The sequence below is a fragment of the Harpia harpyja genome, chromosome 8 (assembly GCF_026419915.1).
Source record: "Harpia harpyja isolate bHarHar1 chromosome 8, bHarHar1 primary haplotype, whole genome shotgun sequence".
Taxonomy (NCBI): domain Eukaryota; kingdom Metazoa; phylum Chordata; class Aves; order Accipitriformes; family Accipitridae; genus Harpia; species Harpia harpyja.
The window spans coordinates 6,696,814-6,724,390 of NC_068947.1; the positions used below are offsets into that span (position 1 = coordinate 6,696,814).

The 27,577-nt window shown below is 37.1% G+C and overlaps 1 protein-coding gene across 14 annotated transcripts in view; it reads right to left on the minus strand.

Annotated features, from left to right (window-relative positions):
• DMD (dystrophin) overlaps nucleotides 1-27,577 on the minus strand; it is a 1,317,358-nt gene that overhangs the window by 1,004,484 nt on the left and 285,297 nt on the right. For all 14 annotated transcript variants that reach the window (XM_052795054.1, XM_052795067.1, XM_052795065.1 and 11 more), the window contains exon 2: nucleotides 13,959-14,020. In XM_052795054.1, the coding sequence (XP_052651014.1) occupies nucleotides 13,959-14,020 (62 nt within the window). The remainder of the gene's footprint in view (nucleotides 1-13,958; nucleotides 14,021-27,577) is intronic.

Here is a 27,577-nt window from a genome sequence, read left to right on the forward strand (position 1 = left end):
ATGACTACGAAGGCTGTCATCATATTAGGTAAAATGGTGATTTTGTATGATTGAGACATTAGTAATAAGATATATAACAGTAACTGGAATAGTGGTTTATGTGATAAAGTATAGCATAACTCCATAGGGTTTGTGTTGGTTGTCATTCAATTCAGCCATCGGCCTCTCTCTGCAAATCAGTTTAAGGTGCAGTGTTTTAGCTGCCCTCCAACACACACTGTTTACAACCTGATCATCTAGCAGCCTGCTATGTGCTCCCTGGCATGCTTCCTGCTTGTGAGGTATGGGAAAATGCTTGCTTTATTAATTTTTAAGCTCTTAGCATAAAAACACCTTGGCCACCCCACCAAAAAAACACCAAAACCATACCCCAGTGTTTTGGACTCCCTGATTATAGTTTTAATTGCAACTTTCCAGAGACAGCTTTTTCTATTTTCCTTATTTTTATATAAGTCCCACTTTGTGAAGATCATATTTTTAGTTCTAACTGCCTCCAGGAGATGCATCGCTTAATCCTAACTCTTTTAATAGACGTAACTATTGCTCTTAATATAGTACATAAAAATAATATATAATGTTTCTTAAAGACAGAGTCAGGTAAGAATACAAATATTAATTTAGCCTATGTGAATAATTAGTACAGACAGCATAGGTCAGCTCAGTTCTACGTTGACCTAAGTGGAAAAGATCACAAAATGTCAAAAGAAAGACATAATGGGTCTTTCCTGTAGTCAAAAATATTAGAAGAAACTGCTTGAATGCTGCTTCAGTATTCAAAAGCATGTGAGATGAGATGGTAAAACATCATATCTGATAACCTTATATAAAGAGATTTTATATTGTTAAGATTATTTTTAAAAAGCACATTTTCTAGCACTTACTGTATACCACTGTACTTCAGCAAGTCCTGTTCAGAAACCTCTTCCTTGAAACTTGACTGATGAACTTAGGTAAGGTTTTGCCTTCATAGTTCATTTCTCCATTAGTGTTTCTTTGAAATAGTCTTTATTCTTGATTTTGTGTTTGTTATCTTTCTATCTCTGTTTTCATTTTCTAATTATAGAATCAGCATTTCCATATATTTCACATATGAACATGATTTTGCCACATATCTTCATTGTTTTCTTCTGAACGTACTTATGTTGCATAACTGCATTAAGGAAATCTCTTTTAATCTGCTTTTTTTCTTAAACAGAGGTAGGTTTCTGATTTTGATAGGTGACACACCTTGACAGATGCATTCACTTCAGGACTCCAATATGTTGCTTCCAAGGTGCCTGTTGGTACAGAACACTTTGATTCTTCTTTTGAGTTCCTTTTTCATCTACTTTTCAGCATAGCTCCTGGTTTTGAAGTTAAATACTACCACGTGGACTTAATGTGTCTTGCTTTCTTCTGTGAAGACACCACTTTTGAATGCATATTTGTGGAGATTTATAGAAAACCTTACTGACTGCAACAGTCTTGTGTATTGCCCAGGACTGAATCAAGACCTGTTTTTCCTCTTGCTGTGAGCTCTGACTCTTTGCTTTAAGAATGGCTCCCTTACAATGCCTGAAAAATTAGGGTTTATATCTTATGCATACATGGCATTTACAAAATCTATGAGACTGACTGAGATTTTTCAGCACAGCCTGCCTGAGCTTCCTTAGTATTTTAGAGTCATTGCTATCAGAATGGCAAGATAATACTCCCTCTTTTTGAGCATGGACTTTTAATGTTTCATGCATTAGTTGAATACAACCCTATAATAGAACCCTGTTTCTACAAATGTGATAAACTATGTTGCTTATACCTGATTGCAGTATGTGCCTCATGTCTGACTTCCTTGTACCAAATGCCAGACATGCCTTTTATATGATTTTTTCCTGAAGAAAACTAGCCCTCGACTTAAAAATGCAAATTTGTGTATCACTGAGGACTTTAAAGAAAAAAAAAGAGGAAAAAAAAAAATCAACACAATTGTAAATTACTACCATACTTTTTTTTTTCAATCCAGCACACAGTAACTCTGTTTGAAGATTATAGAATACATAGAAAATACGTTGTCTGTTTTGTGCACAGACAAAGCCTTACAGATTTATTTCTTCTGAGGCCTAAGACTAGGCAAAAAAAGTAGAAAAGATGGAGAACAGTCTCATTTAATATGTTCTTGGTAACTGTGCTTACCTGTGTCTTGTTAAATTCTTATAACTTTCATCAGAATTCCAACTGGAATTACAATTTATTATTATTATTCTCAAGGAGTAATGTCAGGGTGGTTTGTGTGGTTGGTTTTTTTTAATGGAAAGGGTTTTACTGTTACCAATAGCTTAGGATTTTCAGTAACCTTATATGTATATTTTTTTTTTAACTGCACCAGACTGAACAGAAGAAATTACTTGTTTTATCTTTTTTCCTGAAATCTTAATTTCAATAGAACCAATGCTAATTACTTGAGCACACTAAAAGCATCCTATTTTTAAGTCAGCAATATATACTCTCACACTAATATTACCAGGAAGTAAATGTGATGGGTTTAAACTGGCAAATCAATCAAACACACTATGAAAAGCAGATAGAAAAGAAAAATGGCTATTCTGTATAATAACACCTGTCATGTAGATCTTTGAAAAAAGTGAAAGTATTAGCAAAGTCAGTGATATGAATATCAATATTTAATCAGACTGGGATACTAAAACAGAGGAAAAAAGATTTACAAGTTAGGCAGCTTTCCAGAACAGGAAAAAAGAGGATTGTTGGGGTTTTTTTTAATAACTAGTTCTCTAAGCAAAGACTTAATAGGGTGTCTTTGTCAATTTTGCCACTGCTGTTGAGAAATAGCTGCAGCTATTTTGCAAGGTGACAGTTTTCCCCCTTCAAAACAGCCCAAACATATGATCAGAGAAAGAACAGAGGCAAGCAGCTGTAAAAATAATACATATTCTTGAAGTGGCGGTCCAGAAAAACCCCCAAGATCTGACTGAGCCCCTTCATATCTAAAAGACAGATATGCAAGGTCTTGTGCAAATATGGTTATTTGCAACCTTGTACAAATAAAATTATTATTTCTAATAATGCCCTTCTACCATAGGAACATATTTCATAATGTTATTTTTTCTGTCTTCGTGGCAAGGTAGGACCTAAAATACAGGCACATGGTTTAAAGAAATTAACCTCAATAAAAGTTACATTTCATCCAGGTGTAAAATCGTGTCCACTGAACCCTTTCAAGGAACAGGAAATCTTTGTACACAATGCAGATATCTCAAAGCATAATAAAGTAAGTGATATGCAAAAATTTAAGTGCTTACAGAACTGGGGTGGGGCCATCTCATCATGACCAACAGTGAAACATCAACATCCAAGAATGCTGTCTATAACATGGATGCAGTCTGCTGAAAACTGAATAATTTGGGGGTTGGAGGGGTTGGTTTGTTTGTTTGTTTTCTCCGAGACATGCTTGTTAAAAAATATTTTATGCATTTAAACACATAGGAGGAATGGTCAAAGTTCCTGATGTCAAAGGCAGCCTATAGAAAGAAGTGTGTATGTCCGAGAGGCACAAGATGTAGCCGCTGCCTCAGGCAGAGGGAGGTTTAAGAAGGGTTCGCAGCAGCAGGGGAAGGCAGTAGCTCCCTGGAGGTCCTACCCAAGGGGTACGGGCACGCAGCCGGGCTGGCGATAGACAAGTTACTCCCTGACTTTCAGCCTCACTGACTAACATGACGTGACTCTGACACAAGGAGGTATGCTGGATCTGTTTAAAAGATCAAGAGAAAGCTTGAGACAGAGAGGTACACGCTTGCACTTTCTCTTTTCCTCTCTCCATCGAACGTTAGGCACACGATAGCTCTTTGGCAGATAGGGGGAATGGTCAGTATGATTTGCTTGAGCTTCAGTACGTTTACATAAGAGGGCATTTAGAGAAGTGGGGACAGTAGCTCAAAATTTTTTTTTTCTCCTGTTTTTATTTTTGAACTTTCAGTCTAAGTGTAACATAAATCGACTAAAGCCTTATTTGCCAGTATGAAGAGTTTTTCTTTGGAGATTCTGAAGATGATTAGATGTAATGGTAATGAATTCTGAGCACGGAAACGATGATGTCTACTGCCAGCAACAATCATGCAAATTTGTAAATGTTTACAAATTTGCAAGCTAGACATATGCACCACTGAGACCAATATTGTAGTGCTATATTTAGCTTGTTCCTATTGCCCCCTCAAGATACATACACAATAATAACTTCAAGAGAACAGCACATATTCAATTTTCTTCAGATTAATCTTTTTTACTTAAAGTAAGTGCAACAAAAAAGTATGAAAGTTTGAATAGAAGTCTAGCAGGTGCAAGTCCAAGTGTGAGAAGGAAAAGGTGAAAGAGCTCAATGAACCTCACTTGACTGGTTTTTTCCTCAGTAAAACATATTAGAAATGAAAATCCAGTGCCCTCTATTGCCAACATTAGTGATTGCTTTGCTTGCTTGGCATGTCTAATTCATCTGAGGGAAGCCATTGTTACTCTGCAAGAAGAGGCTATAAAAACAAGAATGCAAAGACAAATGATTTTAACATAATAAAAATGCATATATTTCAGTCTAGCTTGCTAATTTTACTAACCCACTCAAGTTTCAAATTAAAGGTCTGGGATACTACATTATCTCAGAAGCATTTAAAATGTAGTCTGTATTCATTCAGACGTTTCTAATGGTGAAAGTGTTTTGTCATGCAGATGCTCATTGTTTAGGATAATACGCTTGTAGGTTTTTTGGAAGGGAAGTCACTTTAATCGAAAACATTTTAAACCTCAAAATTTGATCCGGAAAAGTGACGTAACCTTTGCACGTGCAAACAAAAGATACTGAGAATATGACATAATCTTCAGTGGCCAGACTGCAGCAGCGACAGCTCTAATGCTTTCTGACCGGTGGGGATTTCCCCCCGTGGGTTGCTGTGCATATAGGCAGGGTGGCTGCGGTGTCAGGCCTGGAGCTCCCACAGGCATCTCATCCCAGGAAAGGGATCCGGCTTGGAGAGGAATATAAAGTTCTGGTGGAGGCAGACCCCACTGTCCCCGAGGAACAGCTGCTCCTGAACTGCAGCCAGTTTTGAATTCATGCCCAGTAAGGCAAAGCAGAGAAAACATGTCACTGCTTGCGCAGTCAAGGGAGCAGACAGAAGAGAATCTCACTTGCAAGCAAAAGGTCTTGCAAGATACACACCACGGCTCCACTAAAAGATGTGCAGATAATTAAGTGGAGAAGTTTCACTTTTCATCAAAGTGAAAATGAATCTGCTCTCCAAGAGCTGTCTTGTTTAATTGCAGTCATTTAAACATTTTGGGAAAAAAAAATCACAACAAGCAAAGTTGTAAAGTCTCCCGGCAATGGGAGAACGTTATGGAGGAAGAACATTAGAGAATCCCTTCCCCTCATGCACATCTAATAAAACCTTTGCTGTTTGAACATCAACTTTAAAAAAAAAAAAAAAAAAAAAAGTGACCAAGAACAATGCGGAGATAGTCTCATTAGCTTTTCGTTAACCTCAAACATCTATGTTTGTGACTTTGAAGCATAACCAAATACATTTTTGTCCTGTCTAGGTTTTCAGTGAAAGGGTTCTTTTCCATACTGACAGTTTTCAAGGCATCTCCAGCTGTGTGACTGCCACGGTGGGTCATGAAGCTTGCGTTTCTGATCTTAGCAAGAACAGAGAAAATAGAGAAGACCACCTTCTTAAGCAGTAGTTTGTTTTTGTCATGCTGCATTGTGACACCATTCAGCTTCTGGTGTTCCTTGCTTTTACAGTAAGTGCAAAGGGATTAATCCTCTATTTTAATCCCTACCAGCATCCAGGCATCTACATTGGGCAGAGTTAAATATTGATAAATATTAAATTGATAAGGGAGATGCGTCCTAAGTATTTTGCCAACAGTAAGCTGAAAAATTACTTTGGAAGCAAAATATAAAAAGTCACCAAGTTTATAAATTTGAAAACTGGCACACAGAGTCGATGTTATGTGCAAAATTCAAAGCATGAGGATATTTGCGCCTTTAAACTGTGCCTGTTCCTGTTCAATATAACTTTCTGTTCATGGTAGCTTTCTTGGTCATACAAAAAAAATCTATAAAAATATATTACTAGATAGTAGAACTTCTAGAATGAAATTCTGAGTAAAATAAATGGCAATATTGCCATTGGTATTACCTTAAGAAGTACAGTAAAAATAATTTTAAAGTTATTTTTTAATTCCAAAGGAAATTGATTTGAAACATAATAAATATTCACACAGCATGTATCCCATTTTACTGCATCATAAAAAAAAGATGTAGAATATGGAGACCTAATAGGTAATTCAGTATATATCAACACAAATAATTCTGAGCATGTGTTTTGCCTGACACTTGCTTATGTATTCTGGAGATATCCAAAAAAGAAAAATCACTTAACACTTAATAATGCAAATGTGTTTTCTATACCAGGTTTAAACGTCATTTGGCTTGAAAAAAAAGATGAAAAGCTTTTGCTTTAATAATATACAACAGACATGATGGGCCTTTGGTCTGCTCTTGCAAGATGTATTATAAAAAGGTTATTGGCATAAGAAAGCCTGGTATTTTAAAACAGGATGTATCCCAAGGGTAGTGTTGATCACACAGAGCTGGAAAGCGAAGTTAAGCCCTATTAATCTTCAACGAGAGTTCTGGTTATTTGCCACACTGTAGCAGAGAAGTCATTTGGCTTCCACATTAGTAAGCTGCTCTTTCTCATCACTTTCACTGTAGCACTTAAAAAGGCTGGCAACAGAGACTCAGAACAGATTAATTAGGTATTTAGGATGGATGAATATCAATCATGGTATCTTACCAACATCAAATAATACCAACTATAATTTTTTCAGGTTTATCACAAATGCTACAATTTTAAAACTGTGTGGTTGTCTGAAATCTTTCAGGAAAAAAAAAAAATTGAGGCTGCTCTAAAGATATTATCAATGTTCAGTTAATGGATTGAGCTGACATCTACCATACTCACTTTTAATATGCAGCCATTAAAGATTTGATCAGGATTTTGCCAGACACGATTTCAATATTTTACTAACAATCCATCTTTTGCTTGTCCTGGAATCAATGTTCTTCCATGTGGTACCTGATCCTCCTTGTCATTTATCTCCAAATTAGTGCTCCTTATATGAATAGAGCACAACTTTGGTTTTGGTGAAATTCAGCAGAACTCTACTGACCCAAAGAAACAAACTGATATGGGCACAAAACCAGAAGCTTTTGAAGCAAGCCATAATGTGAATATTCAGTGTCAGCAGTAAAAATACAATACATGCTACTTCATGACCTGGTAGGTGCAACACTGGCTATTAGTGAGTGTTGGTTGCTCAGTTGTACTACTCCTCGAGGCTTGGAGTGGGTTCAAGCATTCAATCCTCATTTACTTTGACCACAGTTACTCTTTTGAAGAGAATTTCTCAGTAACTCTTTTTACCTTCCCTGCCCAGTAATTGAGTGCAAGCAAGTCTAGTTTGCATTTGGGAAAGAAAAAAAAAAAAAAAAAGTTCAAATGCTTCCTGCCTCTCTTAATTCTACCTTAACACAAAACAGTTTGGGCCTCAGATAATGTAGGAAGAGCGCAGCCTGTTTTACGGTTTTTTTTGCTGAAAACAGTGATAAAGACTGGATACATTACACAGACTGAGAACACATCTACACTGCCGTGTCAGGCACTGGATCAACATACTGTAAAAATACAAGGCTAGATGCAAATGCTTTTGACTGGGAATGGCTGCAGGATAATCTGTGGCACCATGGAGCTCAGAAAACTTTTATTTACTCTGTTTCTCCACCAGGCTTTTTTGCAGGCACCAAATCCTACGTAAATGGCTAAAGCACCATAGCTATCTGAATGAGCTTTTCTGAACTTGTCTACAATAATATTAAAGTTTATCTTGCAAAACCAGTGTTGATGTACTCTCTAGAACTCAATTCTAAAACTGAAATCCTACAACACCAGCACACCCTACTTTTTTGTGGTTTGTTGCCAACCTCCCTCCCTCCAGCTCCTTTTCTTGATTATTAATTGTAGTCCAGAAATATGGCTAAAGAAATGGTACATCTGGTGGAGTTTGACGTAGCTTATACATCTGGTGGAGTTTGACGTAGATTATTCACAGGGGTTAACACAATTCCGAAGAAGATAAATCTTAAAGAAATTTGACAAATGAAACTACCATTGTCTTCTCCACAAAGCTTCACCAGATTACTCCCCTCCCAGAGTCTGCAACACTTTGAATTCACTTTGTTGTGAGTGGCTTTTTAAATTTGTTTTAATTTGAAGTCATTGTGAGCGATAGCACAGAAAAGTGAGCAAAAGCAGCACTGCAAATTTCTCTATCAGATGCCAGACTTGTGGTAGTACAGTCTCTCTGTACCTCAAATATTTGACATACTTCCTCAAAAGGTCAGTAAACATTTCATTTGTATGAGTCGTTTTGTTATCTGATATGCAGAAGGCATTTAATCTACAATCACAAGAGACCACTAAAGTGAATGGGACTCTTGAATAACTTTAGCTTGTCCATGAACTCAAGAAGAGGGAAGAACTGAGACTGCCACCACACCTCCTATCATATAAACAACATTACAAACACTGGGTAATTAGGAAATTATTTTGACTGCTACATAGCTCAACTAAAGTTGTAAGCAATCCCCCTTCTGTGTTCCTTTTATCCCCACATATACCAGTTGCCTGAACAATCTAGCTGCTACTCAAAACAATTTCATTAGTAAAAAAGGTATTTATTTTTGCTGACTATTATTCTACTAGCTACATATATCTTAAATGAGGCCGTCAACCTTAGCTTCTTTGGCACAGGCTGCGTCTTTACTATGTTTCTTCACACAATCACTACAACAATGGGAATCTAATTCCACAGTCACTGCACAAACAACTACCTCCTAATATTTCCACCTCCCTATAAAAAGCTGCCATTTTTCACAACTTAAATTCTCCATTAAAAGGATTACTTACCAAATGATCCCGGTTTCCCATAAAGCTAAGTAATGAAATATTGGGTATCTTTAAATTTATTTTCATATTCTGCTTTCTTCAATAACAACAGGGGGAAAACCAAAGCATGAGATAGAGAAACCATAAAAAATTACCCACCTTTCTCCCCACAAAATCTACCATGCTGTATTTTCTGACTCTTGCTCCTACCTGGTTGGAGATTAATAATTTCAGTGTTTACATGAAAAAGTGTACTGTCATATATAACGTCGTCTTTGTTTCTACCCTTTTGCAGCAGAAATTTGGACAACCTATTTAAACCTCTGATTTTACAAGCAATTTTATGAACATCTGGGTTTTGATATTGCAGATTATAATGTTAAAAACTCCTTCACAAATTACCATTCTTTTATGAAACCCACTTACAGGTTAAGCAGCTGACCTCAAGTTAGCCATAAGGGTATAACCTAAAATTCAAGCTGCCAAAACTTACGATGATTAGCTGCTTTCCTTCTCTGTACTCACAACAGATAACTTTTATTGCTGACATCAAAACTGTCAGTACTTTGAGACACTCTCTCCATTATGAAGGAACAAAACAAGTTGCCAATATTTCTTCAGTCATAGGAGTACACTCTTTCCTTTTTAGGGTGGGGTGGGGGTTTTCTGATGCTGGAATATTCAGGTTTTCTTTTTAAAATTAGTTGCCATTTATAAGCTCTTTCGTACATACAAGTAAAGAACATTTCCATCTTCAATAATGCTTTCTATTTTGAAACCTGTTATGGAATGAACAACTGAAAATGTTTAACCAGTGAGACAACATAAGCTCATTTAAAATGGGGTACAGGCACTGTTAACGTAATTGTTGTGGCTGTTTCAAAGTTCCAGCAGAGAGCTGCTACACTTGAGGGCTCGTGATATATTTGCATTCTCCCAAAACACATAGTTAAGATTCTGTGTTTCACTTATAAACAAAGGTTTCAGTTATTTCAAATTTAAAAAATTGAGATCTGAGCAAAAGATACCATACCCAGGACTAGATATATCTCTTGTGAGAGCTCTAATTATAGTTCTATTATTAAAAACGAGGTTACAATATGTTCCTTTACTATCATTACGTACACCCTGCAGAACTTCATTATTTTATAAATAAACTTCTTCTGAGGACAAAGAAAAGCTCTTTCTGAACAGAATGATATTAAAGTTATATGCTCTATATTTTTAAAGTTGCTTTAAGTTTCAACTTATTGCATGCCATTTAGATGGTAAACCAAGAAGGTATCATTAAAGAAAGTCATACGCACTGTCCATGATTAGAATGGGGAAAACACAAAGGTCTCTTGGATTACATTCTCCCATTTCTCCTATACTTTTAATTTACTAATTGTTTTATCTCACAAACATTAAAGGCCAACTTTTGGCCTCTCTTACTGAAATAATGATGAGTTGCTTGTAGATGAGTCACATACTGTAATCTTTAAAGCACGGATTTTCTGCATAATCCATTTTCTGGCTAGTGAAAGGAGTAGGAATTAGAGAGAAACCTGCTCTTTTAAGAAGCTGTAAGAGAGACCTGCAAATGCATTTTCCCCAGTTTTTCCATTTAGAGCACCCCACTCAACCTGCCAAAAAAAGTTTGCTGAGAGACATGGCCTCACCCATAGCAATTATAATCTTGCTGACAATTCTGCTAGCTTTCTCTAGATAACCTTTCACAGACTTCTTGGTAGCACTCCAGAGGTTTCTAGGTTCTGCACATCACAGACAGAAAACTGCCAAGATGATGTGGTTGAGAGTTTGTTATGGATTTCGTGTTAGGGACTTGACTCCTTAGCTAAGAGGTAGCAGAGTTCATTGCTGAAGTCAAGGCATCTGAGTCCAAAGTATCTACAGATGATCCAACTAAAATGTCACTGCCTGCATGGCCAGAAGGACTACTACTTCCCTCCCGGCCTGCGATTCAAACAATAATGTTTTTTTTTCCCACTAATAAAAATTATATGTGGGTTCTTAAGTTATGCTGATGACACATAAAATAGAAAATTATTTTTCAGTAATTTACAACTTCTGACATTAAAAGCATTATTTGTATTTACATCACAAGTCATGTGAAAGCAACTTGCAAATGTGAGTGTTTTGAAAGCTTAGTCTGAGAATAAGTGTACCAAGACACAGAGACTCTAGACACTGAATTTTCAGGAAAGGAATACAGATCTTTGGGGGGCAGTGCACTGTAGACCGAACACAAATGATGATTTAGAACATTTAGAACTAAGCTTTTACTTTAACTGCATAAGTAGAGGGTTTTTTAGCTATGGAGGGTGATGGATGAGTGAGAATTGTATAAAACAATTTCATTCAACCCTAAATATTTTACAGTCAATTAATGACCTGGATTCCACTATTCACAAATAAGAGAAATGAGTGACATAACATATTCCTCTATCTTAATTCCAGCCACATAGGCTAATCTGCTCAAGACAGCACCTCTAGAACCACATTGAATACAAACCAATTCTACAATGAAAGTAATTTATTTAACACTTTTACAAAGCTAACTATGACGAGAAATCGGTAACCACGAGTAGCCCGTTAACTGAAATCAATTCCACAGCTGGAAATAGAGATGGATGTGAACCACTGAAAACAAGTCAGGAGAAGAAGAGGGATAAGCTGTAGATTTCACATGGAGATCCACTTTCACGTTTTGAAGACCACCTCTCCCAAAACATCTTGGTCTTTAGAAGAGGGAGAAACACAGTCCCGGGACAGCATACAGCTATTAACTATGACCGCTCATGTTACAGCGGAATATGAGCAGTGTCTTCTGTATTTCTGTCCTGAAAACCCTGGAGAGAAATAAAGCTTGCACGGTACATGACTGCACTGAAGAACAAAGCATGCTTTCTGCATGTGTACCACACAGGCAGCCAGCAGGTATTACTAAGCTTACCAGACATATGTGATTTCCAGTTTCAGACCAAGTATTCTGGTGTTATGCAATTTTGTAGGACAAGAGTAATTTGTCCAAGATTTAAAGATCAAGGGGGTTTTGGTAGATTGATTGCTGAAATAAAAAGACCCTGTCCAAAACACAGATGACGCATGAGGCAAAGTAAAACTTGAACCATAGCATTTAGGAGGTTTTCCTCAGAGTCCAAATGAAGTAGAGGGAGATTAGTAGTTCTCCAGATTGTTTATGAATGTATGTTCACATGCAACTAAAAATACTATTTATAGAACTGAAGTAAAAGGGAGCTAAAACACCATTAAAGTACACTCCACTGAACTAGAATTGGAGGAAAGACATCTAGATCATTCAGACAACTGAGCCAAACCTACCATTAAAAGCATCTGCTGATAGGTCGTATTTTCTAAACCCTTCATAATTCTTGTTGTTCTTCTGCAGATTTGCTCCACTTTTCCTCAGTAATTGCAAGCTTTGCTATTCCATAAAACAACCGTTTCTGAGAAAGCAACGCTCTAGGAACGTGACATATCTTTAGATACAGAAGCAACAGTTACTCTTAGTTTTCCGTAACTATTTCTGTGACCATAACAAGGCCTAACTGGCAATACATTTCAAATTAGCTTGTATCAGATGACTGCTGCTGGGGCTACTTCTTCATATATGGAACACCAAGATAGTAAATTACTCAAACTAAAATCTCACTATTGCCAAGTAAAATAAAATAATTACATCTTTCGCCTTCTGTCAAGCACTTCCATTATCACAGTCATAATAAATCTGCCTTTTTTTTTTTTTTTGCAATAATACGATGTCGCTGACTCATTTTGGTTTTGATTCACTGCACCTCCCAGAGCTTTTCTTTGCTTTATTATTGCCAGCCCAGTTATCCCCCCTTCTGTATGCATATATTTTACTTCTGTCCTAAATATAATATTTCACACTTGTCTTGTAATTCATCGATCAATTTGAGACCATTTGTTCAAGATTGTATTTCATTCTGATTCAGTCCTCCAAACTGCTGGACATCTCTGCTGTAAAGATGCTGAGCACAAATGTGTGCCATCTAAATCACTTGAATCACTATTAGAAAGTGCTCCAGACCATGGAAAAGTCGTATGGGACTCCCTGTTGGACTGAACCACTGCTGAGCATGTTTTTCAATATTATGGTGGTCTTATTCAGATTATTTTACTCCTTTTTTTTTTAATGAGGACAATCAGATGGGACACAATCAAAACCCAGACTAAATAGAAGGTATATCACAGCTACTGTTCCTTGTTGTCTATTGCCAGATGAAATGACAGATTATGGGATTGATTTAGTTTATTACTGGCAAATACAGTTCAGTAATTATCCTCCAGGAATGTAAAAAATGTTTAATCAAATTAATAGTTTGAGCTCAATTTTTCCTGTGTATTAAAGATAAAATTATTATATACTGCCAGGGGGGCCTCCTTTAAATAAGTTAGTTAGTTGCTTTTTTTCCAGAACATCTGAGATCTTTACCATTCTGAAAGATAACTATTTTGAAACAAATTATAATTGACTTTCATAATTTGCTGACTGGATCACACCTCTTATCTTTGACCTTGCTCCTCTCCAATTCATCCAGCCTTGTTAAATTTGTGATTACAATTAAAAACAAGAAAAGACAAGCCCAGTAGAGGAAACTCCTCCATATATTAGGAACATAACAAAGGAGTCCAGCAAACAGTAATACATCTGCATCACTAGTTTGAGAAAAGGCAAAGTAAATTGAGGCAGAGAACATTTTGAGAAGAGGATGGCTTCTTACATTTCAATCCCTACTGAAACCAAGGGAATACAACTTGGACATTTTTTCTGATAAATCAGTCAACTGCATTCAGCAATACCTGAAACTTGTAATGGTTATCTTGAAAATTAAGCCTCAGTGGAGGAATATCAGGTTTTTTGAAAAATATACAAAACATATTTTGGTTTATAAATCAATAAAAATATTTAATTACCTTAGCAAACTGTGCATTTATCCATTTTGTGAATGTTTTCTTTTGAACATCTTCCCGTTCATCTGCCAGAGAAAAGTAAAGCACTTCATTAGAATTATTCAACAAAATAGTACAATATTATTGATTAAAGCTTCAGTCTTGGTTTATAGTAAAGCTACTACTAGTAATTCAAACACATTCAGGGCACCTATTTAGATGTATTCTGTCCTTGACAATTACATCAAGGTATTTTTGAAAGCCTACAGGTTCCCTTCATAGTCATGGTCTATATCCCTAGCTCATCTCACCCATCCTGTGGTTTCTTTTCTTCTGGAAGGGAATATGTTGCAGTAGGATCTGAAATATCCCATTTAAATTTTTAATTTCATGTAAGTATAAAGAAACATGTTACACAATGGTTTTGGCAGCACGAAACTCTTCTACAGCACTTTTCTAAAAGTACTTGAAATAACAAGTTTATATGCCTGTCCTCAAATTTCTTGAAGAAGTGAAGTCTTCTGGACCACAATGATAGTTCTCCATTGGCAGCCCCTGCCATACCTTATGCCTTTTCTGCCTTGCAGCTATTTACCTGTCACAATTTGTTATATATATTTCCTCCAGTGGAAAAAGACAAAAACCCCACAGGTTTGTTCAGCCATACATGAAATTCCTTCTCAATTCTTTGCTACAAGAAACATTGTAGAGGGAGATGATTACTTTAGGCCTTGACTTCTCTGTCTAAGTTTTAAGTACAATCTTGATGCAGAATGGAACTGGACACACAAAGGTACAATTCTGATATATTTTATGTAGGTGGGAAGAGAAAGATGCCTTCAAATTACAACCTAATAAGCATTTGCTCAAAAAGATCTATTAGTCATCAGCCCTGAAATAATACAGAAGGGCAGAACTCTTTGTACGACAAAGTCAAACCAAACTACAATTAAAGGACATATGTGGAAAAGGCTGCAGAATGCTTATACTAAAATAAAGCTCACTCAATGCTGCCTTTTGGTTTGCAGTAAAATTCTCTACACTTCTTAAATAAAATGGGATATTAAATTCCCATCTGAAATGTTCAGCAATTAATAATGTTAATGGCTTCAGCTGAATTTGGAAGGCAGGTATGGATGAGCTGCATGAGAAATGCACAGCATTAATAATGTACTTTGCTTTCCCTCCCTCCACCCCTCCAACGAGACGAGACAAGGCAAGGCAAATCTTTTTGATAAAAATATATCTTTTGTTCTTAAAACCTCACCTCGATAGCACTTTAAAAGTGCCTTTTCACAAGAATGTTTTCCATTCTCAACAATACAATATACTCATGAAAAAGTAATAGTAGCTTTACACACTCTAGTATTTCATTATAAAAAACTTTTGCATACAGGAAGGAGCGTGTTCTAATTGCTTTCGGATGAACATGAGTGAAAAGATCGACAATGCAATAGTACTACTGGAAACATGCCATAGAAGTCAAGCATTATCTACATTCTGCCACTAATATATGAGTATTTGCTACAATAAATTTTCTGGACTTCTACTGCTATCTATCCCAAATAATACCGCTTCCTTCATCCCTTGGCTGAAAGTGAAATTTGAATAGTTAGAGATTCATCAAAAAGCAACAGCATGTGGAGGAGATGCATGCTTTTGGTAATAAATCACACTAAAGCTGTTTAATTTTTTTTTCCCCACAAGCATCGCTTCCCTCTTTGTTGACTGTAAGCTGTTTGTTACATGAGTTTTGACTTATTCCAGCCACATGCAATACAGAGAAGATGGGAGAAGGACGATGCATTTTGTTGGTGGAAGATACATATTCAATCTGGTGTTGTATTACAAACTTCTTCAGCAACTTCATATAAAATATTACATATAAATAGCTAGTTCTATTTAATCGTCTCTGACAAAAATGCCAAAGGCAACCTTAAAATGGGGTAGAAGAAGAGTATGTGGTATTTAGCAGGGAAAAGGAAGGAGGCAAAACTGCCTCTTCCAAACTGTTCAAACTTCTACTTTTCTACCCCAGGCTACTGTAGTAGCATATTCAGTAACAGTGTGGGTTTGGTTTTGTTTTTCCACAAAGCTATATGTCAGAGATTTAACTGCTAGTCACCAATTAATTCATATCTATTGAGCTAATAAAAAACAGGATCTCCTGAGGAAAAAGAGAGTTAAACCCACAATTTGAATGTTTGAAACTTATTCAAAGTTCAGGCAGTGCTCTGCTACCTTTGCAAACACAAATCTATTCCACTGCTGTTATCTTTACAGAGATCATTTCAAGCACTTTTATCTCTAGGTGTTTGCTCTGACAAGTTTATACCACAGCAATTTGTTAGTGACAGCCTCCTAACCTAAAAAAGAATCAGTCTTTTGGTTCTGCATGGCATGATTTCCCTACAGTAAGCATGATTTTTCCCAAAAAGATGTTCTCCTAACCCAGATTTACAGATTGAATGCTAGATGTGGAAGCTGAATGAGATTTGTCTAGGTGCTGTAGAAATGGAGCAAGAACACTCATCTGGCACTTTCATAATGCTGTGTTTATAACAGATCCTTCAGCATGGAGCCGATGAATGCCCTTGCAGGTGTTTTTACTGTGAGTCAATAAGAATAATCAAATGGCCAGACAGGTATTTCCTTTGGCTGTTCCAAGAGTAATATAGCATGTTTACTTCTTTCCTTTCAAGCTGGAAGAATTGCAGAACAGCACACTGTCTCTCTTCAGGTTAAATCTAAACATGAAACACTGCATGGATCCTGCATTCCTTCATCGCAATAATAATGTGATCACTTCCCACAGCAAAAAAATCTGCTTTTCTCAAAATGCTGGACACTAAGTGGAACAGTCTTAACCTCCTTTCTGCAGATTATCAACTCAGAAAATGCACATACTTACGTCTATAGAAAGTGTTCCAGCAAAAAAAATAGACTGACCTTTCAGATTTATCTGATTTTCATGCACTAGAGCCTCTAGTACCACTGAATAGACCTTGTTTTAACTGGAACACATTCACAAATGGATCTTACAATTCTGATATATTTCTGGTATGATGAGCATCCAGCTTTGCAACTGTGAATGCAAACCTCTTGAATTAGCTAACTGCACATTTGGCTTTAAAAGTATTATGCCAGGCTAGAGTTCATAAGAAATTATGGCCAGGAAAAAGTGCATTAGCTCAATGGAGCTAATCATCTGACAAAGGACAGTTCTAAGATTTAATCGGGTAGCAAGGCTAATAGAGAGAAGTGGTACACTGAAGAATGCTTAGGAGCATGCAATCAAGATGCAACAGAACAAAGATGCTATTATTAATGGCAAGTGGCTACCAGACAACTTTCCTAGATACTTAATAAAGTAGTTCACGTTTGCAACCTACTACTCAAATGAAATTCCCTTCTATTTTCCACAAAAACCAGCATTATGTTGTCATCTCTTAGTAAACTACACTTATTACTACACTTATTTTTCCACCCCCCACCCCCCAAATACCACCAAACATATTGAATAAAAAATGGCAACAGGAAAAAATTTCTTTTAAAATATCTGGTATACTCTAGCTACTATTCTGAAAGCATACAGCAGTGTTAACAAGTCATAAAAAAAAGCTATACTTTTAAAAAATGTGAGCTGACAAATACCAAGCAGATTTTAAGTGAACCAAGGTTCAGAAACATACAGTATATATGTCACTACATCATTCCATTTGTATGATATAAGCCATTCTCCCACAGAAAACATGGAGTGGGGGGGAAGGAACCTCCCACTTTTTGGTGCATCCTCCCCTATTTTTCTAGAGGATCCTCAGCCTCTCTTACTCTTGACACACCTGAATAAATAATATTTTCACAGATTCACAGAATGGTTGAGGTTGGAAGGGACCTCTGGACGTCATCTGGTCCAACCGCCCTGATCAAGCACAGTCATCTCGAGCAGATTGTCCAGGACCACGTCGAGTCTGTTTTTTAATATCTGCAAGGATGGAGACTCCACAGCCTCCCCTCCTATAGACTGCAACATCAAGACCGCATCTTTCCTACCCTCTGCAGTCTGCCTTCCACAGATGTGGGTAGTGGTTTCTGATGCAAGTGGCTTAGGAAACTCTCCTCAAGAGTAAGTACAGCCCAGTTTTGAAATTTAGAAGATGTTCAACAAAAGTGCACTGGCACTTCACGGGCATAAGCTTTAATTTGAAACAAACAAACAAATCATTGTCTTTAAAGTGTCAATAAAGACATTATGTAATATGTGTAGAGTATTTGAATCACTGCAGAGACAGGCAGTGATAGGAGGTTCGGTTGTGTGATAGAAGATTTTATGCAGTCTTCAGCAAGCAGTTCCATCACAGGTTGGAACACAAACAGGAAAGGAGACTTGTCTTATTCCGTTACCCAGTGTTGCCTTGAGCTGGGTTAAATAATAATTGAATAGCTATGTTTTGTCTACCGGGAGCCATCAGGAAGAAAAAAGAAAAAAAACCCCAACCAAACAAAACAACAAAAAAACCCCCAAACCAAACAAAAAAAATCCCAACAAACAAAGAAGCCCAAAAGAAAAAAGAATTCCTATATACTAGCTGGAAACTTTGAAACAATGGTTAAGGCAGGTGTCAATTCCTTCAGTCATGGCAACTGCAGGTTCATAAGGACACTGCACTTTAGAGAATAAAACCATCAAAATTGCTGTTTGATTTTCTAGCAGCCAAACAATGCAGATTTAGAAAAGGCAAGGATTTGTTTCAGTGAGTGGGAGTGAGTACCAGCAATGGTAGGAGCACAAGGAACAAAAGAGGCCACAGATAGACACATTATTGATACTCTGGCTCCATCGACTCACTATTCTCAGAGATTTCCAGCACATTGTTACAATACTCTGCCAGTAACTACAACTGCTGAGAAATGTTCCCTTCCCATTCTTGCTTATCTGAGGGGGGAAGAAGAAATCAATGCAATAAAATGACTGAATGATATTTGAGTGGACTAGCTTTGATTTTTAGTCATTGAGGTCATCCAAGACATTCACAAGTTGACAGGAAATACAATAGCCTGCTTTGACAGACAACTGATGATTTTAAGTCTATTGCTCGTGTAAGGCAATAGGTAACATGCAGTTCTTTGTCCATCTTCTATAAATATACTGATGAGCAGTGTGTTGACTTTATCTGAATACTGTTAAAACTCCCTGTTCCCTATGCTACCCCTTGAGACTTTACTGTGGAACCTGTATCAAATCACCGTAATCAGACCATCTCAGGCTTCTCAAAACACTGATGAACCTATTCAAAAGCTCAGCAGAAATGGGAGACTTCAGCATCCAGAAAACGCTCATTAATATCTAAAGAAAAAAAGTACAACTCAAGCCTCTGAGAAATAGTATATCAACATTTTCCGAGGACATTTGGTAAGATTCAAGGCAAATTTAGGAAAGGAGCAGGGGTATTACTATACTGAAAAGACTTAATCTCAACTCTGCTCCCCCCCATCCCCTCCTTCAAATACAGGAACTGAGAGAGAGGGATTCCTTTTGCTGCTCAGGGGACAAAAGAAAGAATGGCTGTAAGACCCAACCTACAGGATTTCTATGGACACCATAGGCCTAGACTGAACCCCAGGCTGAGAAAGCCTTTTATTTTTCTCATTTCATTATGTTAGCTGGAATTGTTTTCTCATTATAAATGTTTACAGGAAACTGCTTCCTGACTTTCCTCTTTTTTTAATTCTTTAAGGCATTACAAGTGTTTATGTAAGGTCTCATTCTTCCGACCTAACTTTGCCTAATTAGCTATTTAGGGAAAAACTACAGAGTGCTTTTGAGGATGAGTAAGTATGGACATCATGGGGTAGAAAACAAGCAGGAACGGCACAAAGGATAGAGAACACAACGGAGTGCCAGCCTGGAACAGAAGGAAAGAGAAGAAAAGAAAACAACAATAAAAAAAAATAAGGAAGGGGTGGGGTGGAAGACAGAAAGGGAGGGAAACACCTTTTCCCTGGTTTGGGGGGAAAAAGGGAAAAAGACTTATGGAGAAGTAGAAGTGGGATGGGAAAAGGCAGAGACAAACACTTTCTTTCTGGAAAGAAAAAGGAATGAGGCATTGGTTGTGATACCTGGTAGCTAGAAGATCATATAGAGAGAAGCAGTGGATTTGAACAAAAGAACTACCCAAACACGTGCAGCAAACCAGCACAGTGTGGTCTGCCTCTCCAGGCCATTAACCACTTCCAAAAAAAAAAAAAAAAAAATTGACTAGCAGCCAAAAATACCAGGATAATGCAAACAAGCTACATATGATCCCTAAAACAATAATGGGCAGCTGTGAAAAGTACACATAGATCTAGGTTTGAACAAATTCATGTAATTTGCTGCATGTTTGTTAACAACATCACCCCCCGCCCCCTGTCATTTCTCAGCCCTTTCCCCTAAATAAATTGTAGCAGGTACAACTCCCAAGACAAAAGCAGGAGCACAATTCCAATGCAATTTTTTAAAAATAATAATAATAAAATAAACAGAATTTCAGTTCACATTTCCAGAACATTTTAAGTATACACAACATGGGCTATTCAGCTCCAATTCATACATTGGTAATGGTACTCCCAGCAGTTGGCCTAGTCCTCCTCCTCCTCCTAGTCTACCACATGTAAACATACTTTGGGAACTGATTGTACTTCTTCATGTCTATGGATTTGACCCAGGAGGAAGGAGCAGAACTGCTAATAGGCAGTAACCTTCCTGAAGGGCCCCATGGGCTGGTTGTTGCGTTCTTGCTGGCAGGCTGTTAAGTGGAGTAGCTAATAACTTAGCTGCATATGTTGCAAAAAACCAAAAAAACCAAAACTGACAAAAAACCCCACCACCCCCCCAAAAAACCCAAACCAGAGAAAGCATCAATGGACAGAAAAAAAAGCCACTTTTTTGTTTTGGTTTGGTTTTTTTTCCCCCTGAAAAGCTTCCTAAGACTTCCTTCCTTTTGATTTTGTATAGGACATAAGTACTCTTTGGAAGAGGGCCCTGATGTCTCTTGTCATCAGTGGGGTAAGGGCATGGGAATGGAGTAGCAGTGCTTTCTTCTCCCATCTCATGTAACACCCCACTGACTGCCAGGACACCCGCCTCAAACCTTGGTGACCCACCTTGCCTTAGGCTTTCAAGATTAAGGACTTGAAAGAATCTTGAACCACACTCTACCAAAAATACCCTGGTCTTCTAGTTATTGACAGCTTTGCAAACACAAGCTTTACTGGTTTTGTTTGTTGGTTTTCTAATGAGCAATTATTTTGGATCCAGGAAGTTTTTCCCAAAGGGAAATCACTCCTAAAATGCAACCTAAAAAGCCCCAGTGTTTCCATCATCAGATTTCTCTGCAAAAGATAAATCACTTCTCAAAATTAAAGAACAAACCTATCTCTGCCTGAGAAGCTGGTGCTCAAAAGGGAAGGAGTTCAGCTTATGACTTAAGTTATATTTACATGGAAATATATAATTATTCATTTGGATATTCAGCTGTGCATGAGCAGTGTCCCCTTTATTATCTATTTTTCAATGTCATATAAACATATTGACAAATGAAGAGTAGGCTTAATAACATATTAATAGAAGCACATGCTATTTTAGCATCATACCATCATTATAATAGTATTTTCTGAATACTGTAGATGATATATTACATCTTAAAATGACGTAACATGTTGGTCAGAAGGGCTATACCAGCTGAAACCACTGCAGCTTTCCGGAACTTGCAGAATATTGTACGATTTAACTATATTGTCAACTTTTTGGCAGTCAGACACCAATGAAATCATGTTGCCAGTACATTGAAGTATCATGAAAAAATACACATAAAGATGATTTAAAAGCATTTTTTTGTTAAAAGCAACAAAATGCGTTTGCAGGATAAGTCTGCTCAGTGCTATAGACTATACTAAATTCATTAAAAATTCACAGAAAATTTGGGGAAGGTTACCAATATCACCAAAATGTGAACGAGAAGTAGGAGGAGTTGACAGATACTAACTTCATCTCGTCAGATGAGTATATTTGGGGAAAATACCTTACTATTTCTTGATAGATTATTTTGAACGGCAATTTTTATTTCTATTCTTGTTTACAAATTAGGGAAGCACAAGTTAAATGCTGCTGACCCATCATGCAATGTTGCATAAAATCAACAGGTATGCCTTTTGCCACATAGATTTAGTACGACTATTATGATGATGATGATGATTATTATTATAGATAAACCCTATTGTAACTCCACAGCCCAAAGCTGCAATTTTCACCACAACTGATGAAAGATACTTCGATCCATTCATCTCCCAAAGACAACTAAGGACTTGTAAGGTCGGTTAGCAGAGATCACACTCTGCTCGGAGTAAGGAAGCAACATTTGCTGCTCAGCCCCATCTCCGGTTGTTGGCCTGACTTGGACAAAAGGGTAGAACCTAAGTGACTTTTTAAAAAAAATAGGTTGAACTTGTTTGAAGGAACAACTAGACATGATAAACAGATTAAATACGTCTTGACTGTATTAACTCTGGTTTCAGATGTTCTTACTTTTAACCCATTTTTGTCCCTTCCCAGAGAAAATGGGAATTGTTAGCAGAAGAAAGAGGGAATCAGTATCAGCTTTTTTCTCCCCTCCTCAGAGCACATACATATTTTCAGACACTGCTCCTTGCGGAGGAAAGACTGCAGCGTTAGGACAGATTGATAAGCCCGAGCAGGTAGCACGGCAGCAGCAGTCCCTCTGCGAGCCCTAACATACAGCCAGCACCGGGAAAATCCTCATCAGTTAAAGACTAATAAAATTGGTTTGTGTACACAGCGCATTTAGTGACAACCCGTAATAAGCGTTGTTACTCCTCTGTACCAGCGATCTGAGAATTGCTGAAACTAATTCAAAGTGAAAGCAAGCGCTCTCACCTCAGCTGCTGTTACCAAGCCAGCTCGAAGTGAACCGCAGCATTATAAATGTTCCTGTCACCGCTGTGGGAAAAGTTACGTACCAGAAAAGACCAGCACTGGCAGATCCTGTATTTCAGCAATGTCACAAAAAAAAAAGAAAAAAAAAGAAAAAAAAATCCCCACAAAATAAGAAACTTATTTTTGAAAAACTTTAAATGGCTCTAGCCTTTATGGTTTTCACCAGGAAAGTTGTCATATGCGCTGTGAGGAGGAAAACTATGATAAAGGAGCTGTGGCCAACAGCAAACTTTGCTTGCCAGGACACAGAGGCTGTAGGTTTCTTGGGGTTTTGTTTGTTTGTGGTTTTTAAACTTGGGAAGGCAGATCAGCATTTAGTTGGTCAGCAGGCTACCTCACAGTAAGCTGTGACAGAGGCACTGTGTGGGAGTATTATTATAACGGAGAAAAACTGTTAAAAATAAAAAATTCAAGGTTATGTAACCAGACAAAATTACCCACAATTTTCATATTTATAACTTTTATGAAGAATACACAATTGTTTTTGTTTTGTTCGGAAAACAGAAGGTAAATGCTTACTGTTAGACTGACCGTGTCTTTCCTTAGCTGGAGATTTTTACCATCTAGGTTTCTATTTATGTTCGAATTGGAACAATAAAGGATAAGAGACCAAGGATAGTAACGTTTATTCATGAGCCAGTCAAAGCAGCATATATCAAAAAGGGAAAATAGGAGCTCACAAACTTTCTGAATGATAGACTGTCGACTAATAACAAATGAAGCTGAAAGAAGCATCAGGATTTGAAATAGGTAATCAGAGTCTAAAATACGACACTAGTACCTAGTGTTTCGCACAAGCTCCTGATGTAAAAATGAAATTGCTGTACTGTTTTCAGCAAATGCCACCTAGTGATACATAGTTGCAAAGCTTGGAACGGCTTTGATTTTTATGTATTTTCTCCCAGATTTTCTGATTTGCTTGTATGAAAAAAAAATCAGACAAATTCTTTACATGGTTACAGGCCATCAAAATTCATGTCACACACATGCAGAATACAGACAGAGGAAGATGGGTTCACCATATATGGTGGAACAACATTCGTTTCAGTTTGTATTAAAATATTCATTACAAATAACCATGCTACATACACAGTGGTGGCTAGCGCTAGTCTTTAATATTTCAAGTTCCTTTTTTGTTCCTCTGTCAAAAGCAATTAGAGAACAGGCTGTTCTAGTCTGCTTGAGTGACTGCTGTCTACTTTATTTCATCTGACCCAATTAGTGTCTGAGTTAATTAGTAGAAGCTGCCACTGAGACATATATCAGAGAAGTTTGCAATTAATGAGACCAAGGTGTTAATATGCAATTGTTTACAATACATGCACCCTGTTCTTACAGTGAAGATACTGTCATAGCAAAGCTGATAACACTTACTGGCCCACAGCTAGGCTTCACCTTATTATACACCATTTGCAAAACTTTGAAAGAAAAGAAAACATGCCTTCAAGAACAGCTGTATAAATTAAAGGTAAGTGATCAGTGTTTTCCACTCCTGTTTTCACTTCACCTGAAGTAGCCAAAGTAATGATGAATGTGTCTAAATCAAAGTTGTGATTTATTTCATTCACAGAGAACTATTACAGATTGTATGTTGTCAGGTCTGGGCTTCCTCTCACCATCCCCAAGCATCCCCCTCTCAAGGGGAGAAAAGAAAGGATAGTCAGAGAGCAAGATAAAGCATTTAAAAAGCCCCTGTTGATATTGATCAATTGGAGGGAGGAAAAAAGCTAATAGAGTAAAATTTAATTCCTCTAAACCCCTTCCCATTTCACAGCTACTTTATACTGTTTGTAGTGGTTCAATTGTACAAGTGACTGAAGAATCTTAAATTTTCAAAAATATGCGTTAGGGTCTGAGTGTTTAATTGATTAGTATATGAAACGTGATTATCTCGTATTACCCCACATTTGGGAAAACTGCTACTGTTTCATACAGGTGAAGGATAATACAGTAATTAGATAAAAGTCTAAATACCAGCACTTGCTAAAAAACCTGGATTACAAAGCAAGTTAAATGTGCGTCCCCTACCCCCTATAATATCAAGCATTCTTGAAAGGAAAAAGAAAATCGTTGCATTTCTAGACAGCTCATAAGCAACACCTTGCAACAAGCTATAATGTTTATTGTAGACTGCTCTTCCTTCAGATTCTTTTTGAAGCTTCTATTTTTTCATTTAATAGCTTTAGTTGGGAAGTGACTGTTCAGCCCCTAGCACAAAGAAAAAACATTCGAACGGGAAGAATGTGTGTGGGGAAGGTGTTTGCCTCTTTTTTTTTTACTAATATATTGAAAAATGAGAGCACAATAGAAATAATTTTTATTCTTCATCTCAAACATGGTGACCACCATTACAAAGAAAATTAACTTTTTAGTATTTTTAAGACTAAATGTATTAAAGTTAGAGTTCAGCAATGTGCCCAGAGCCACCCATAGTTCCAACCCTTTTTTTCCCCAGAAACCTGTGGGGGGAAAAAAATATCTTTGTATGGAACAGGCATTATAAGCTGTAGAAATTATGTCACTGTAGACAGGAGAAGCTCTTTAGGTGACGTACCATCCTTGCCTATCAAGTTAAACAGTGCGTAGCATTGGTTTCTGGTCCAACATCTGTCTGTCAAGTACTGCGTTTAGAAGTAGGAAGCCTACGATATATGGAGGAGGTACAGGATGCATTTATTTTTAAGCAGTCAGGCATAGGTCCCACTTATGAACATTTTAAAGTCTATGGTAACACTGGAACAACATACTTTGCTATGAATTATTAAACATACATTTACAACTCTGCAGATACTTCTCAGATTATTTTTAAGGTGTCTAAGGAACTAACTGAAAGTAGTAAGGAATCCTATCCAAAACCCATCTACCTGGCATTAATGCATTGGCATCTGTTAAATCTGAATTCTCAGTTTGGGGCTGGACACAGAGTTCATTCACACATGAGGATAAAGCGCAACATCTTAAAGTTATCTTGGGAAGGTGGAGTAGAAAGAATTGGTAAAAATAAAAGGAACAGGGACGTAGAGATAGCAAGGCAAAAAGAGGAGATACATAATTCCCTTATCCATATATTGAGGCATTTCTCCATGCTGGTGAAGGGGGAAAAGTAAAGGGGAGAGCAATTTTTAGAAAGGTAACATCATTAGATTTTGTAACATCTCATTGAAATTATTAGTCCACATCAGAATAATTGAAGCACTAGTGAAACACTTACTAAAATTTGATTTAAGATGAGTACTGTTAATCTTCTCATTAAGTGGGCATTGTCTAAGGAAGTTACAAAAATATTTGCAATAGCAACATAGATTATTTATTTATTTATTTCATGCGGATCTCATGCCCTCCCAACTGAAACTAGGATTTTCTGCCTGCACCAGACATGAACATTTGAGATAACTAACACATTTGCTGCCTGTATGTATTCTGTGCATCGATCAGGGATTTTTCATTTCATACATCATTCAGAACTGCTTGCAGTGAAGGATTTCATATCTATAACATTAAGTGAAGACTAAGAAATATTAGTATTGATGTTAGGACAGTTACCTATTATAAACATTGATTTTTATTTCAATTCAGTGCCAACTCATCAGCTCTACTGAGAGGAGCTGCATCTCCTTAATATAGATTCAGTACAGAAAAAGAAGAAAAACATCTATTTGTCATTCTTTTTACAGCTGTTCTTTCCCAGTCTAGACAACTCAAGGCAAGTGTGACATTTCACAACATCATAAACTACATTCAAGAAACATATTGTTATTCTATTCCAATGTTTTTGCAACAGTAAAGAAGAGTAATTTTCTTTGTAGCCTAATGCCTCCTAGAGGCACCTTAATCAAACCGCATAGATATTTTGATCACATCCATCCTAACAGAGAAACAGAAGTGAATAGATTTTGGAACTGAAGTTTTAGCTTCTACCTTGGAGGATTGTACAAAAGACCAATTGAAAACATTCAGGACTGTGCAGGGTAGAAAACACACAAGCCGACAAGGGAGGGAAGGAAGGAAAAACACATCACCGAGAGAGACGCTGCCCTCTGCTCCCCCTGCCCCTGGGAACCCAAACCGCTCCTATCAGACCCCAGAAAAATGTCTCCCATCATAGAGTGAGGCAATGTTCCAGGCAATTCCTCCTTCACTACACGTCCCAGAGTCTCCCCATGCATTATGTTTATATCACAATATTCAAAATGCGCATCACAGAAGTTTCAATTCTGGAAATAGGTCTTATATCTACTGATTTCCACTAGGAAGTAGTTGTCAATTTACTGCTTTGTTTGCATGTACTTATATTGAAACGTATAGGTATTTTTAATAAAGTAATAATAGAAACATTAAAAAAAGGACATGTATTATAATTTGAAAGATCTGAGCATGCACGAACACTACTGAGGTCAGATAAAAATAATGAGGTGTTTGAAACCTTTGAAATCAAACTTGGAAATAGAGTAGGATTTAATGGATGCTTTCCAAGACAACTCTATTTCTTCAGTTTATAACAGGCATAAGAAGACAAACTTAAAAAATTAAAAGGAGAGAGCATATGTACTTTATTACTGAATTTTCATACCTCTGGTAAATTCAGAATAAACATTTAATTGAACAATGGCAAAATGAGATGGGAATGGGAATGCCATACAATGCATGC